Below are 15,757 nucleotides of genomic sequence, written 5' to 3' on the forward strand. Positions count from 1 at the left end.
TGCACCAGCCGGGAATCGAACCCGGGTCGCAAGAATGGGAATCTTGCATGATACCACTACACCACTGGTGCGCTGTTCCCGCGCTCCCCCGCGCGCCGCCAAGGGCACGCGGCGCGACACGCCCCCTTTCCCACGCCCCCGCCCCGCCCCGCCCCGCCCCGGGGCCCGGGGCTTTGCAGAACTCTTAATTTCATGCAGGAATGTCCCGTTTCTCACAAATGTTTAACTTCAGCCGGCGCGGGGAGAGCTGAACCCTTTGGCTGAGGCAACCTCTGTTCCCCGGGCTCCTCCCGCCTGTGGGCACCCAAATTCCAGCTGCACAAAAGGGCTCCCGGGGGGACACATGGAGGACTCCAGGCCCCATCTCAGCCCTCTCCTCTGTTCCTGCCCAAGGCAAATGCTTTTGAAAATTAAGCTTCTTTGGCCAAAAGTGGTAGCGAGCGCCAGGACGTGAGATGGGCAAAAGCTTTCGGGTGTCTACGAGGCTCCTACGCTCGATACGAGCCGGCGACGTAAAGCGCCGTCCTGCCCTGGGCACCCTCCGGAATCCTGCCCGAAGGGTGTCCCCACAGCCGCCACACTCCCCCCACGCCAGGAAGGACGACGGGCAGGACTCGAGCAAGCGTAAACAGTTGGGTAACGCTTCGTCTTGGCCGGCTGCTCACAATATTTAGCAAACACCTTCGTTCCCCACCCTCCCAACGGCACCGTTGCCCATAAACACCCCGAGCGCGCAGGGTGCTGCCTGCCCTTTTCCCCTTGCTGCTGCGGTGACGCAAAGGGCGCAATAACGCCTGGAGGGGTGTCATGGGGGCACGAAGCCCCCCCAGGTAGAGCCATTTCTTGCACCACGCAGGACTGCACCAGCAAAGCGTTCCCCGGGCGGCAGGGGAACGTGGGGAGCGTCGTTTCCAGGGCTCCCATGCTCCATCCCCCTCGGGTGCCGGAGGACAGCTTTCCCCCCACATTTGGGCTTGTCAACCCCCTAAATTTGCTGAAGAGCCGCTCTGCCAGCCGATACGTGCTCCCAAGCCTCCTGGGGCCGTGCCGGGCGCACGCAGCATCCAGCCCAGCTTTCCCAAAACAAGGTGAGGGACTCGGCATCCCCATACGGTTGGATCTGCTGATGTTTTGATCCAAACCCAGCTGCCGCCCCGGGGAGGCTCAGCCACGCAGCTCCCCGCGGCCCCGAGCAGCTGAAGGGCAGGCGGAGGTCGCAGATCCCGCCGTCCCTGCGTGTTGCAAACAGGCTGCGGAAAGCCGCTGCGTCGCCCCTGTCGTGGTGACAAACCAGGCTCAGTTCCATCAACGTGACTTGAAACGAGCGCTTATTATTCAGAGGGAGTTTGGGGACGGTGGGCACCGGCACGCAAAGCCGCCCACGGCGCTGCGGCTGTTGACGCCGACCCAGTGGAGAGAGAAAATGTTGCCCAAAGCCACCACCTTGAGCGGCCCTGGGGAAGCCACTGCCATCGCCGGGGTTTCAGCTCAGCTGGGTCCTCCTCCCTCTGCCCCCGCCAGCGCGGGATGCTGGTCCTCGTGCGGGAATCGGGGGACAGCACGGTCTGTCCCCCGCCGTCACCCCTCTCCCAACCTGGAGACGTGAAGGCTGCCTGCTGCGGGAGTCTCAGGATCTAATTTTAATTCCAGGGGTGGGCTTTGATAAGGGGGAAAAAGGCTTTGCGGATATCCCCACCTCTTAAAGCCTACCCGGTGTGAATACATCTTTACCCGCCTAAACGCTGATCCTGTTTCAAGCAGCAAAGCTAACCTTTTCCCTTCCTAAAGACATCAGGTAGCCTGGATCCTGCCCAGCCCAGCATTCGTGCTTATCTGCGCCCACCCAAAGGGCTCCAGCGAGGGGGACCTCGTCCCCTCTGCTGCGAAAACTGGGGAGGCGGTGGTGGTCCCCTCGGGTTTTGCGGGGTGGCAGCCTCCCATGCAGCTGGGTGGGCACGAGGGGCGCAGCGTGGCACGGGGGACGGGCAGGAGCCCGGGGGCTCCTCCGTTCTGCCAGCGCTGCACTTTCGGGGGTCAGCCCCAGCCCCTTTCTCCCAGTCTGTGACGTTTGCATTGCCTCCGCGAGACGAGTCCATGCCAAGAGGCCATTCTCTCCGGGAAATCAGTTTTCAGGCTCAAAAAGGTGGTCGCTATCCTCGAGCAGAGCATCCGACCCCTCTTGGAGCCCATAATAAAGGTCACCCTCCTCCCCAGCGCCTTTGCGGGGAGAACCGGGGTGCCGTCCCCCCGCCGGGGAGCTGGTCGGGATACAGCCAGAGCGGGTGGCAGACGGTGGGGGAGATCGGCCCCGTGGCACGGGGCTGCCGGGCACAGAGCCTTCCAGCGACGGCGTGTCCATGTCCTCCAGGAGGGATGCCAGCGGCGCGTCCCCTGCGGCTGGCTGGGGGGGGCTGCGGGAACAGGGAGGGCTGAGGGGCGAAGGGCAGCGCAGGGGTTACGCTAAACTGGGATTTTCCCTGCGTCTGGTGGCTGCTGGGCTCGGCGTTGCCCAGCCAGCGTCCCAGCATCCCCAGTTCCCCTTGCTGGGTGGCTGGGGAGCCCCGGGAGGGCCTTATCTCAGCCCCTGGTACCTGCATTTATGGGGACAACTTGCCTGCCCATGTTCCCTCTCCTGCCCGTGGGACAAAGCAGCGGCTGCCCTCGCACGCTGTGCCTGCGTCCCAGGGGATAGCAGGGTGCCCCGTCCCAGCTGTAGCGGCATTTTGGCAGAGGGGGTGCCCAAGTCCTACGCCTCGAGTCTGCACAGTGACCCCCTGTCACCTGCAAAGCACTTTGAGGACCTCCCAAACCAATGCACGGGCATCATACGTGGCATCTGGTTTGAGGGACACATACTGAGCGTCTCATTTCTACCAAAGTCTGACCAGGAACTTGGGATTTATTCTGGTGAGGGACGTTGTTTATATTTATAAAATGAAATAAAAGCAAAATGTAAATTGCAACCAAAGGCGATCCAGATTTCCTCCTCTTTTCACCCTGGTAAATAATTTGGTACTGGGAGACCCCATGAGCTGACACACTGTCCGGGCTCCACCAGGGCTGGGTGTCTGGGGGGTCAGTGCTCTCCCTCCTCTCCCACCACCCCCCCACCGGGGGTCTGACCCCCACCCAGTTTCACCCCGCATCCCACCGGTACCAACCCAACCTCATGGACATCACGTACCAGCTGCCTGCTGCCGTTTCCAGCCGAGGCGCTGGCTCTCGGGGGGGGTCTCCAGCACCCCCCAGCTCCCAGTGGACCTCTGCTCTCGCCTGCACCGCCAACTGGGAGCAGCTGCGGGATCTGGGCTGGGCCGTGGGTGGGAGCGGATCCGAGCCCACCGCCTGCCTCTGGATCTGCTCGTAGGACAGCGGGCTTTTCTCGTAGGTGCTGGTGGCCTCTTGGTTGGGGCAGGGTGCCTGCAAGCTGGGGGTGAAGGAGGAACGGGGTGCTGAGCAGGACCCGGACCCCCACGGAGCCGGGAGATGCTTGGGGACACTCATGCAGGACTCCATCAGGTGCTTTAGAGGTCACATCACTGCCCACACCAGCGGGTCCTTGCAGGAGGGATGCCTGCGGGAACGCAGCTGGATGCTTTGCACCCTCCAGCATCGCTCCGGCTCCGGCCCTGGGGGGGCTCAGCCGGCCCTTGCCTCCCCCACCCCAGCCCCTGCTTGTCATTTTTTGCCGCAATAAGTGGAGTTGTCCCCAGTGCCAGTGTGCTCAGGCGCTGCCCTTGTCCCTGGGGGCACACAGATAACCGTGTGTACAGATGAAAACACCCACCAAAAGGAAAAACGGCCGCTGGGACCTACCGGGTGTCCCTCTCCAGCAGCACGATGGGTTTGTGGTCCAGGAACCGCTTGGCCTCAAGGTCCACAGGGGTGAACATTATCTGGCAGGAAAAGAAACGTAGAGCCTGGGGGGGCTGCGCTGGGCATCGTGGGGACCCTCAGCCCTTGTTAGTGGTAAAATAGCTGGGGTGTTCCTTCAGCTGGGGTTTTGGTCTTTTCTCAGCATGGTTGGATGTCTTGCTTGGAAATGGGTTTTTAGGGGGAAATCAGTAAGGGATTGAATGAACCCAGCACACCCTGCTCTCAGCACCTTGTCCCCAGCGGGGTCATGCGTGTCCCTGAGCCTGGGGGGGGTCCCAGGGCCCACAGGGGAGGTCGGTGGCCAGGGACAACACCGAGAGTGCCCCGTCCTTGAGCCCCCAGCATGGTGACAAAGCCACATCTCCCTCCTCACCAGGGCTGACCTCAGCTTTGGGGGGAGCTGGGGTCAGCCTCACCCCGGTCCCAGGGGACCCGGCTGGTCCTGGGGGTCCCAGCAGCTCCCGGGTCCTGGGGTCCCACACACCACCCCACATTTCAGGGTGCAGCCAAGCTGTTGACGGGCCATCCTGCAGTGCCCAGATCCACGCCACAGCCTCCCTCTCCCTGGAAAAAAGCCTTTTCTGCCAGCTCTGTTTCCCGGGGCAGGGACGCGTGGCCGCCCTGTCGCACCAGCAGTGCCCTCTGCCAAGGAGACTGGGAGGTGAGGGCTGTGCTGGGGGGGGCTGCCAGGCCCCTGCCCACCTCCATGGCCATGACAGCCCCTTCTTTGAAGTCCTGGGAGCCCACCGAGCCCCCAGCCTCTGTGGGTGCAGGGAAGGGGCTGGTTTGGGGAGGGGGGTGCATGGGAGAGACAAACACAAGCTTAATTCCTGGGGCTTATTCCCCGCTGCCTGCTTGACAGCAAAGCCCCGGGCTCGGGGAGGTGCAGGGGGACGAGGGGACGGGGCTGCATCCTGCAGTCATCAGTGGGGAGGTGTAGCAGGGCACGAGCCTCCCAAACCCGTACTTCTCCCTCCGGACCACCCCAGCCAGCTTTGCCCCGCGATCTGCCACTACCCCACTCCACAGATGGGGAAACCGAGGCGCAGCCCAAGGCCACACGTCCACAGCAGCCGAAGCCCCCCAAACCCGGGTGAGCCCCCCGAGGTGCACAGCAGCAGGATGGACCCTACCTTCGGGTAGCACTGGCACATGCTCCAGGTGATGCCCACGGCTACGAGCAGGACACCCAGGGCGCAGAAGGTGATGTAGATCTGGGGCTTTTCCACGCTCATGATGAACATCCCCGTCATCACCAGGAAAAAACCCAGCATGATGAACCCATAACGAAAGGTCTTCTCCTCGGCCATGGGCACCAGGTGGGAGAGGCAGGGGAGGAGAGATGCCGGGAAGCCCTTTTACCTGCGGCTGCTGCCCACTGAGCGCACCTCCAGGGTAAGGCAAGGAGTGGTTTCTTTCTCCGGAGGCTGCCAGAGGCTGAGGATCAGCTGTACGTTGAGCCTGGTCCTGCCCAGGGCTGAGCCAGCCAGTTTTTTAACGGGTTTGTAATGAATGCAAACACCGACCCGCCGTTCACACTCCAGTGAAGCCGCCCGGCACGTGTCCGGGTAACCTTCCCTGCAGGCACGCGTGGCCGGAGCCCACGCCTGGGGAAGGGACAGGGAGGGAGAAGGGGGTACGTCAGCAGAGACGGGGACTTGGCGAGCGGCTTATTCCGACGGGACTTTCCCAGCCCTGGGGGCTGGAGCTGGACTCGGCCACAAATTGGAGCTGGCAGAGCCCCAAATAAGGGGGACGCCAGGACGCAAGGTGTTTTCAAGGGCTGCGGGGCTGCGGCAGGGAAGGAGGGAGCGCTCCAAGGTTTTTTGGAGGCCAGTGGGTTGGGAATAGCCCCCACCTTGCTCCAGCTGGGTGCCAGGGTGCCATCGGTGGGGCTACCTCGGTGGGGCAGCAACCGGGCTGCGAAGGGGGGGCTAAAGCCAGGGAAGGATGGAATGGGGCTGGTCCACCCAGGGGAGTGAGGACAGAGTGTCTGCGTGCCCTGTGTTTGCTTAAGATGGAGCTGGGGTGTTAAAAGGTGTCCTCTTCCCACCACGCATTCGACAGCCAGACAGTAGCGGTGGCTTTAATTAGCCTTCGTTTTGTTCCCTTGCTTGCCTGTCCGTGTGGGAGCACATATACCTGGCTTATGAAAAAGAACCTATTATGTTATCAACAACACGTTATATTTGGCTGTGGCTCTGCAGCCCTGCAGGTCCGCAGGGGGCCCAGGGCAGACCGTTATTTCGGTGGGATGGAGCAACCAGCAGCAGCTCCCGATGCAGTTGGCTTTTCCTCCGGGCAAGGCTGCAACCCCGTCCGTGGCAGGCACGGAGGGGGTTGTGCCGCTCGGGGTGTCTTTTTATAGGATGCTGCCTGAAATGCCAAGTGCGCTTGGATGCCCTGAACGCACGCGCAAGCCACCGAACATCTCTCAACCAAATGAAGTGAGGCGTGGGAAGTCAGTACGCGGGGAAAGCAAGGTGGAAGGGATGGAGATACGGCTGGAAGGGGCATTGAAAAGGCAGGGGAGCGAACGGGATGGCACGGAGCTGGTTTTCCTCTGGCCAGATCCCTCGTTCTGTGCTGCAGTTTTTATTATAGAGCTCTTGCTTTCAGTGGGCAGCCCCTGGCCTGATATGAGCTCCCCAGGGTGGGTCAGAGCAGGGAATGCAAAGCATCTGCAACCAGCAGTGGTTTTATTAAAAATACGAAGGCTTTCAAACATGCCAGTCACCCCCGACGCTCCGAACACATCACCCACAGGACCCGCAACCCCGACAGCCCCGGACCGATAGCTCGGAAAGCCGGGTGGACCCTTTCCCCTCCTTGCCCACCCTCCTCTCACCCCAGCAAAGGAAGGGGCTCGGTTTAAAGCTGAGGGACTGGGCAGCCACCCGCAGAGTCCCAGCCCTGTGCCGCCGCCAGCTCAGACCCCCCGGACGCTGATGTTTTCGTAGCTGGGAGGAGGCGTTGCCTGCGGCTCCCCAGGGTGCTGGGTCTCCAGCCAGGACGGGCTGGGACGGAACAAGGCGCTGTCGGAGGAGCTGCGCCGGCGGCCACCCTGCCAGCTCTCGTCCTCCTCCAGGTAGCGGTACAGGGGCGGCGTGAGCTCTTCCTTCCTTCCCGGGGGCTGGACGTAGGCTGGGGCACCGTGGGCAGGTCTGCAGGTCAGGGCTTCTTCGTAGGTGGGGATGGCGCTGGCATCCCAAGAGCTGCAAGGGAAAAAGAAGAAACCCAGCAGCGCACCCCGTCAACCGGAGCATCCCAGCACCCAACAACTGGAGCACCCCAGCACTTGTCAACTGGAGCATCCCTGTGCCCCGTCAACCGGAGCCATCCCTGTGCCCCATCAACCGGAGCATCCCAGCACCCATCAACCAGAGCATCCCAACACCCTATCAACCCCATCAGCTGGAGCATCCCTGAGCATGATGGACACGTGTGTGCTGGGGATGGCACATGGGCAGGTTTTGCACGCCCAGGGTCAAGGGAAGACCATGTCAGCCGCTTCCCGGCACCAGGAAAGTGGGGAGCCATGCAGGAGGAAGGTCACCATCCATCAGACCTTGCGACAAGGCAACGTTGCCCAGTTCCCACTGAGTTTATGAATCCCTCACCCAAGAAGAAGAAGGGCAGCCTGGCAAGGCAGCCTCGAAGAACTGCCGCCTCCGGCATTAAGGGCTACAACTGCAGGTGTGAATGACCGCAAAGCAGCAGAGGTGCTGGCTCTTGAGACATCTGCCCCCCATTCTGCCCCACACTGCTTCCCACAGGCAGGAGAGCATCCTCATCATCTGCCTAACCCCAAAGTCATCCCCCGAAGCACAGAGGCTGCCGGCAGCTGAGTAAGCAGTTTGGCACGAGCAGGCGGGCAAGAGTTCAGGCAGGCATCCCGGTTCAATGCGGTCGCACCCCACCCTTGAGCCCTCCATGCACCGGGCAAGCCTGGTGCCACTTCCAGCAGTGCTTTGCTGAGCAAACACAGCTTGTGTACAGCGAAAACCTCCGCCAACCTTTGCCCTGTGCATGGCCCTGCTCGGCACCCTATGAAACGGTGCAGCCCCAAAGATATGGAGGCTTTGAAAGCAACCCGCCGTCCGCTTGCTTTTGCAGATGAAAACCCAGCGCGGTGTGCTTTGGGAGGCTGCGGGCATTGGAGGGGCACAGCTGGTCCAGAGGGAAGGCTGCGATGCTCCGCAGGGATGCCTCCATCCCAAACTTGGCAGTGCCCTGTCCCAGACCTACCGCCCCGGGCATCTGTACCGTGGCTTTTGCCAAACAGCCTCAGCTTGCAAAGGGATGCTGCCTTGGAAATGCGGAGAGAGGGATTTCTCCCAGCGCAGGATGCTTTGCTGAGCGAATGCCAGCACAGCTGGGACTGGAGGAGCTGCCGCAGTGCCAGCAGTGCCAGGGCGCTGCCTTCCCACCCAGCGTGGGAGCTGGGAGTTCAGGGAAGGGGACATTCCCCGTGGGGGGCACACCAAAACTCTCCACGGGAGAAGGAAACCCCCCCAGACTACCCAGACCGGCTCATGATCTCCCCCCAAGATATTCAGATGGGCACTGAAACTCCCAGAGAACCAGGAACTGCCTCCCCCTCCGACTGAATTTTTATGGTTTTATGTTCTTCAGAGTTTCTTTTAGTGCTGCTTTTCCCCAGAGCCCGATTTATGCTGGAGCCAAGATCTTTGCTGTGACCCCATAAAACAGCACTGGGAAGGGCCGGCTGGCTCAGCTTCTACAGCAGTCTCTAGAAAAAAATCCCTTTTGATCAAAAAATTTTTAAATCCAGAAGTGGGAATGAATCTCAGGCTCTCACAGGAAGAGTCTGGGGACCTGACAAGCAGCAGTGGTGTTTGGGGCAGGGTGAGGGGTCTTTCCACACCCCAAAATGGGCTTTGTAGAAGGACCCTCTGCCTACACTCCCATCTTAATGCCAATCCAAGGATTATTTTCCTTCTTTTTTTCTTCTAATTCCCTTTTAACATAGATTTTGTTTCCATTCAAGATGGCATAAACCCCCTCGTCCTCACAGAGCACTGCAGACCTGTGGCAGCGGGAAAGTTTTCAAGAGCTGGAGGTCTGGATAAGCCCCCCCTCCCCCAAATCCAGGCACTCTGCCAGAAAACCAACGCGGTCTTCTGCTCGGTGGTTCTGCTAAGGAGATGACTGCCTCGGCCAGTGATGGCCCCGCAGGGCAAGGAGAGCCGTCTGCGGCTGAGCCGGCCACGGGAGCAGCCAGCGTGGGCACGGAGGGTGCCTGCAGGGGGGGCAGATTGCGGGGGCTTGGGTGAAGGTTGACACTAATGAGCAAGAGCATCTGCTCAGGGAGCAGGAGGAGAGCACGGAACGGGGTCTGAGCAGCGGCCGGCGGCGTTACTGCTCATCTGAGCTCGCCAGCGAGCAAGCCTGAGAGCAGGCTTAGGTACACGGCCGTGCCGGGACAGTCAAACCCACCCTCGACTTCTTCCCACCCAAGCACCGCGGGGGGACGTGGCACCCACCTGCAGTTCCACTTCTCCAGAGGCTCCGCGGTGAAGTACTGCAGGTCCCTGGGGAAATGGTACTGGTAGCGGCGGGACACCACCCTGGCGTTGGCTTTCACGGACCAGAGGAGGCCGAAGAGGAGGAGGATGCCGCCGATGCCGCAGCAGAAGAAGCTGACGGAGCGGAGCAGGGCGCTGGAAGAGGAGGAGCTGGGAACCGCCTCGGCTTCCCGGGGAGGCAGGAGGCGAGCCCCGCTGCCAGCCGGGGAGCCCACCTCCCCGTCGCTCCACCAGGCAAAGCACAGCGTCCCCGTCACCAGCAGCACAGCCCCGGTGATGGTCATGCCGTAGCGGAAAGAGGCAGCTGCCATCCTTCGGAAGGAGGGCTTATGAGGGGAGAAGAGCGAGACAAGGCATGAGAGAGCCCCCGTCCTGCAAGACAAGAAAGGGACGGGGTTTGAGAGGGACAAGGTTTGAGAGGGACAAGGTCACAGAAGAAGACGTGCCAGGGGAGAAAATGACTGAGCTAGGACCTCTCTGGGGGTTGCACGCTCTTCAGCCGCTTATTATTGACCGTCAGAAAGGGCATTTCCACCATCCCAGATGGGAAGCCCTCGGGCAGAGCAAAGTCAGCCGCCAGTTTGGACCCACAAACTTCCCAACAGCCTCGTAAAAAGATCCTCATTTTCAAGAAACAATGCAGCGCTCCCATGGAGGCAGGATGGAAAGCCCAGCCAGGGGAGCCACGGAGGCGGCTCCGGGGACTCGCATAGCTCTTGTCTTTGGATTTTATTCCAGACTTCCTCCCAAGCTCGGAGGAACGCCAGCTGGGTTTCTGATCAAAGCAAGGCTTATGGAAGAGGTTAGGGAGAGGAACATGAATTTAAGATGTCATCACTTCCAAATTATCAGTGCATATATTTTGTCCTCTGAAACTGGAGGTAAATCAGTCCGGTGGTGACGGTAGCTGCCTGGCATCACTGCTCAAAAGCCCGCAGCCCAGGAGATTCAGGGCCGCGCTGCCTCTTGCTTTCTCAGGGAAAAGAGCCAAGTACCATCTCTGAAAGTCACAGAGCTGCTATTTCAGGGGAGAATAAGAAACCTCAGATGCTGGCAGCCCAGGGGACATCACCTAGGGATGGCTCCTGAGACACCGAGTGAGCGGGGACCCCAGTGAGCTCTCCCGTCACTGCTGGAGCCCACAATAGCTGCACTCCTTGCCACGACCAAGCTCGGGGCAAGGATGGGAGCAGAAAGCCATCCGTATCTCCGTTAAAAATCAGGAATGTGCTGGATGCAAGCTAAACCCTCGGAGAGGGTATGGCCTACAGCTGAAGTAGGTGTTTCAGCTATGCTGGTCAGGGAAACTGAGGCAACTGACCACTGAGATCTGTGAGGCTCTTACTGACCCAGCTACAGTGTCCCATTTTGAGATGTTCCAGAAGTGGAGAGGGGCTTCAGTTTATGTTGGAAGTGGGATAAATACCCTGACGCTGGAAGGGTCTGCTCAATCTCTATCCAGATGAGCTCCGGCACACAAAATCTTGCTCCCCTGGGTCAGCTCCGGCACACACCTTCTCAGCTCCCCGGCAAGATCGATCCCACAGGTGTTACCACCACCTTCACCGCCCCTGTCAGGGTGGTTTTGGGGTTGGTTTGACCACCAAAGAGGTGAGGCAGTGCCTCATGTTCCTGCCGGGCGGCACTTCTCAGCTAAACGTCACACACTGAGAGCAACCATCCTTCCCCAGCGCAGGAAAATTTGGGGAGGGGGAGCCAGTTTCTGATCTCTAAGGGTCTCGCTCCCCCCTTGTTTTCTCCAGCAAACCACAAGCATCTGCTCTCTGGGCTTGGGGATCCCCAGCCCCCAACTAACCAAAAAGCACCAGCACACGGGGAGGCAGAGAGGTCCCACCATGTCCCCTCTGGCCTCGCTCGCTGCCCAGCAAGAAGATGCAGGCTCAGCTCCCACTTCTCGATGGACAAAAAGCTTTGGACCGCGTGGGAATTAAGGACCAGCACCCCTTTACGTATTCAGACTTGGGAGACCCCTCTGCGAGGGCTTCCCGTGGTGGCAGTGCCGGTGGAGAGCCTGCACGCCGAGGGACTGCCAGGACGGAGATGGGGCTCAACCACAGAGGTGGATGGAGAGCTGGGTGACCCACGCTCAGCCCCCACCTCTGCCTTCATCACTTTGCCTGTATGTCAGTAAAATGAAGATAATCTGGTGGCTTTGGTCTCCATTCCTCCAGGCAGGGCTCTTGTCCTACAGTGGGGATTTAAATTGTACCCTGAGATCTGGAAGTGCCAAGCCAGAGCTAAGGAGGGAGCAGAAGTCCAGCACAGACTCGGTGTGATCAAGGGCAGGTGGAATTATGTTATTTCGAGCCATTATTTATCAGATGGGCCCACTAAATGGAAAGCCAAATTACTTCGTAGCGAAAGAAACGCCATCTGATCTAATCTACATTTAATGAAGAAATCCAATGAGAAGTGGGATATAGGGAATCTGCAGGAAGGCTGCAGGACTGGGAGCCCTGACAACACGCTCCAGCTCTCATCCCACGGTCACGAGCCCAAATTGCCACCCAGGCTGGTGTTGGCCAGTGCTGGTCCCCACCAGCAGCTGCAGTCATCCACTGGGAAGGAGTTGGTGTTTCTGGGCTGAGAGGAGGCAGAGCTTCCCCCCATAATGAGGGGACGTGTTTAGACGTTCCCTCCTGAATGGCAGGGGCTTGGCTGAGCTGAGAGGGAGAAAGGACCGTTAGAGACTGGTTAGAGATGCTATTAGATGATATTAGGGATCGGCGAACTCCAACTCGCCACTGAACGTGAGCAGGACGCAGCCGACAAGCTGGGCTCAGGCTGCCTTGCAGCAGTAGATGCTCAGGAGAACGCAAGGACCCTACTGACCCATGAATCCAGCTCCTTTTGAGAGCATCGCATTTTCCTGGAAAATTTTCAGCCAATATCATTTGGGAAAAAACCTACAACCCAAAAACCCCTACAGCAAAGCCCTCAATCCAACTGCGTGGAAATGACAGATCGCTCCAAACTGAAAGCCTGGATTGAAACAGCACCAAGAGTTGAAATGCTCAGCCTCTGCAGTCAACGCTCTCCTCATTTTGGGGGTCAGCCTGATGAGGTTTAGGAGATGCTCTGATTCCCCTGGTGAGGTTTGGAAGATGCTGCGATTCCCCTGCCTGGGCACAGGGAATTTTGCAGCCCCCGGCACTGCGCACATCTGGGAGCAGTGGCAGCGAGGTGGGGGCGGACGTGGAGGGAAGGCGGAGAGCCTCCGGGGGGTGACGGATTGACAGCTCGAGAGAATAAACTCTTCTCTCTTAACAAAACCAGCGCAGCACTGAAACGCTAAAAGCTCCTCCAGCCTACCCGGCACGTGCTCCTGCAGCGCGTGTGCGGGGGCAGCTCCTCTGCGCTGGGTGACATTGCCATCACACCGTCCCCTTGCCAAAACCCCTCTCGGGCTGGCACAAGCTCTCTTGAGCCTCTTTAAAAGACCCACGATGTTTTTCTCAGTGCACCAACCACTGGAAGAAGAGGCTGAAGGAGCAGGGGCAGGAAGAGAGGTGTGAGGCCGGGGGCAGGACCCGAATCCCTGCTCCCCAAGCCTGCCCGTGGCTCCGCTCCTGGAGCACTCAGCATCCTGCCCATCAGGTCTCCCGGTGAGCATTTCCAGCACGGGTTTCCTCGGAGGGGCTGCCCCTCCGGAGATGGCAATTGCTGGCTCCCAAACGCCCGCCTCCACCCGCCGAGCCACCCTGACATCTTGTTCTGCCCCGTCTCCTCCTCTGACCTGCTCCGAAATAGCCTTTCCAGGGGAACAGATTTGCACATTGCATGTACAAACAGATACGAATGTTAATAGTTTACATAGTTCCATTAAGATGCTGAGAATAGCATCCCCCATATAAAGTTATGCAGATGGTGATTCATAGGGTCTACTAAGCATTACTCAGAAAAACACTCTTTTCCAGCGACACAAGAAGCGAAAAGAGTTTTGAATCTCTCCCACCGCCATCAAGCAGAAATCCACCTCCGCACCCCGCGTCCCTCCACGGCGCTCGCAGCCCGTCCTTCCACCGCGCGGGCCGGAGACCTTTAACCACGCGCAGCCGTGCCAAGAGGAACGCCGGGGAGAGACGCGCCGAAGCGCGAGCGTGTCATCCGGGAGATTCCTTCCTGCCTTGAACTGAATTTGCTCTTCGTAGTATTAGCAGGAGTAGCGAGGGCTTCGGTACCCGTCCGACCCCTAGTAATAGGGATGCTTTCGAAAGCGCGCCCCAGAAGCCCTGGTGTCACCACCCTCCCAAACGCAGGTTCACATGGCGGGGAGCCCGCGGAGAGCGAAGCGCCTATACCCCCCCCAGCCTCCCCCGTGCCCCCAGCAACTCCAGCCCCGACGGCGATGCCTAAACCCGACGTCCCCCCCTAAAGAAGTGCCTGCCACCCCCGGGGGACCCCTTCCCCGCCGTGGCCGGTTCCCCCCGCCGCTTCTCTCCCCTCCGGCAAAGCGACGAGCCGGGGGATATCCACGTCCCCTTTCCCCCCCCCGGCCCCTCCGCCGTACTCACCCGCCGCCGCCGCCGCCAGCCCCGCTCCGGCGGAGCGGCGGCTCCGGTGGAGCCCGGCCCGCGGGGCGGGCGGGGCCGGGGGCGGGCGGGGGCGGCGGGGCGGGCGGGGAGGGAGCGGACGCCCATCGGTTCCCCGCCGCCTCGTCGGGGCGGCGGGTGCTTCGGGTGACTTCTCGGAAAGGGACTCCCGTCCCGTCGGGGAGCGGCGGTTCCGTGCGCCTCGGTGTTGGGGGAGGGAGAAAAAAAACCCAAACCAACCAAAAAAGGGGGTGAAAAGAAAGAAAAAGCCGAAGGGAACACACACACGCACGCAGTGGGTGATGCTCGCGAAGGAGGCGATTTGCTGGGGGGGGGTCGGTGAGGCTGGAAGAGTCCCCGGTGCGGCGGTGGTGGACGAAGGACGGGTAGCACTGAGCCCGGTTCCCCCCTCCCCGGGGCGCGGGAGGCAGGGAACAGACGTACCGGGGACCCGGCGAGAGCTTCGGGCTGCAGAGCCCACGGGAGGTACGCTGTGGCCGGGACACGTCTACCCGGTGGGCACCGTTACCCCACGGGTGGGACGCCGCCGTCCTACGGGTGGGAGACCCACGCTGCGGCACAGACGGGGGATGTCTGCCGGGAGCCACCACTTCGGTTCTCCTCGCCTCTCCGTCGAACGCCAGTATTGCCCCTTTCCCCCGTTCCAGCGGGATCTTTTCCCCCTGCAGCGCTCACGAGGATACCTGGATGCTAAGCGAGCTGAGGGTGCTCTGAGCTGAGGTTCGGGGTGCCCCGTAGGACCGGCACCTGGATTCACGCACAATTCCTCATCGCAGAAGCGGAGGTAGATTTCCTCAACAGCTGTCGTGCCGTGCTGCGCTATCGCTGTGCACCCTCACAGATCCGTTGCGTTGCTCTTGAGTTACAGCTGAGCATCACTGACAGACAAAGCCATTTCTATGGATACATCTGCGCTGTAGCTGAACCCTGGGCTGCTGTTCCCACGCCGCTCGCAGCTCCTCACCTTGCTGGCTCAAAACCAGCTCAGGGTTTATCTGCACAGGCTGCGGGGACGGATGTAAAGCCCCGTCGTGGAATTCACATCTGTTTCATATATGCTTAGTAGCCACTCTGCCTAGCTGAAAATGTGTGGGTGTGCAGCCCCTTTTACCTGCAGACACTGCGGAGTTTTACAAATGGTAAACTAAGGCACGAGGAGGGCTGATTGGCACGGGGCTGGGCCTGTAGCAGGTTGGGTCTCCATTGCAGAGGAGAATGGGGCAGGGGTCCCCAAAGCCAGCACTCCAGCATGGCCTCACCCCCCCGGGCTGGGATGCAGCAAGGGCCTTGAACCCCAGGGTGCAAATCCCCAACAACAAATCCCACACCTCCTCCGAACACTGTGGTCCTCGCTCCTTGGCAGGATGGAGTTTGGACCTGGGGATGCCAGGAGTGAACATCTGGATTCCTCTGCCACAGATACACCGGTGCTGAGCGCTCACATAGCCATCCGTAAGCGACACAGGCACTGTGAATCACCAGTTCCCCTATTAGAGGACAATGAGACATCTTCTTCTGCTCATTACCTGCTCGGATGTTATGTTTTAGGGGAATTTGATTGTCAAATGGCTTCTGAAGCACTTCAAGGCAGCATTTACATGCAGCCCTGGGTGCTCTTCCTAGCATAGGGCTGCAGAGAGTGAGGTGGCTCTGTGCCAACGCATTGCCGTTTGCTGCTCCAGCCCCATAACCAGCTGGGATCTTCTGTCTTTCCCCTGAGAGCTGGCCCACAGGCAGCCACAAATCCACGACAAATAT

The 15,757-nt window shown here is 60.2% G+C and overlaps 2 protein-coding genes and 1 non-coding gene across 4 annotated transcripts; all 3 read right to left on the reverse strand.

The window, feature by feature from the left end:
• On the reverse strand, positions 1–71 carry TRNAG-CCC (transfer RNA glycine (anticodon CCC)). The gene has a single exon. It is a non-coding gene; the product is annotated as a tRNA-Gly (tRNA).
• A 103-nt stretch (positions 72–174) lies between these two features.
• On the reverse strand, positions 175–5,461 carry BSND (barttin CLCNK type accessory subunit beta). The gene is made up of 4 exons (XM_069788338.1): positions 5,010–5,461; positions 3,817–3,896; positions 3,185–3,427; positions 175–2,411 (listed from the first exon to the last, which is right to left on the reverse strand). The coding sequence occupies exons 1-4, from the start codon at positions 5,184–5,186 to the stop codon at positions 2,123–2,125; spliced, it is 789 nt and encodes a 262-aa protein (XP_069644439.1). The 5' UTR covers positions 5,187–5,461; the 3' UTR covers positions 175–2,122.
• Positions 5,462–6,558: 1,097 nt separating this feature from the next.
• On the reverse strand, positions 6,559–14,043 carry TMEM61 (transmembrane protein 61). Of its 2 annotated transcripts, none has more exons than XM_069788667.1 (3): positions 13,961–14,043; positions 9,384–9,797; positions 6,559–7,091 (listed from the first exon to the last, which is right to left on the reverse strand). In XM_069788667.1, the coding sequence occupies exons 2-3, from the start codon at positions 9,734–9,736 to the stop codon at positions 6,806–6,808; spliced, it is 639 nt and encodes a 212-aa protein (XP_069644768.1). In that variant the 5' UTR covers positions 9,737–9,797; positions 13,961–14,043; the 3' UTR covers positions 6,559–6,805. The 2 variants fall into 2 exon arrangements, with proteins under 2 accessions (XP_069644768.1, XP_069644767.1); XM_069788666.1 differs by lacking the exon at positions 13,961–14,043 and adding an exon at positions 9,899–10,103.
• Between the last annotated feature and the right edge of the window lie 1,714 nt (positions 14,044–15,757).

This window comes from Haliaeetus albicilla, chromosome 8, assembly GCF_947461875.1.
Source record: "Haliaeetus albicilla chromosome 8, bHalAlb1.1, whole genome shotgun sequence".
NCBI classification, from domain to species: domain Eukaryota; kingdom Metazoa; phylum Chordata; class Aves; order Accipitriformes; family Accipitridae; genus Haliaeetus; species Haliaeetus albicilla.

Bases quoted from the DNA above. Each gene is read 5' to 3' on its own strand.
- TMEM61 (XM_069788666.1), bottom strand. From the start codon at position 10,077: ATGGGAGCGCTGCATTGTTTCTTGAAAATGAGGATCTTTTTACGAGGC. The intron at 9,798-9,898 runs GTCCTAGCTCAG...CTTGTCTTGCAG, and splicing joins AGCGTGCAACCCCCAGAGAG to GACGGGGGCTCTCTCATGCC. The intron at 7,092-9,383 runs GTGGGTGCCACG...TTTCCCTTGCAG, and splicing joins CTGGAGAAGTGGAACTGCAG to CTCTTGGGATGCCAGCGCCA.
- BSND (XM_069788338.1), bottom strand. From the start codon at position 5,186: ATGGCCGAGGAGAAGACCTTTCGTTATGGGTTCATCATGCTGGGTTTT. The intron at 3,428-3,816 runs GTAGGTCCCAGC...CTTCACCCCCAG, and splicing joins CTGCTGGAGAGGGACACCCG to CTTGCAGGCACCCTGCCCCA. The intron at 2,412-3,184 runs GTACGTGATGTC...CTGTTCCCGCAG, and splicing joins GAAACGGCAGCAGGCAGCTG to CCCCCCCCAGCCAGCCGCAG.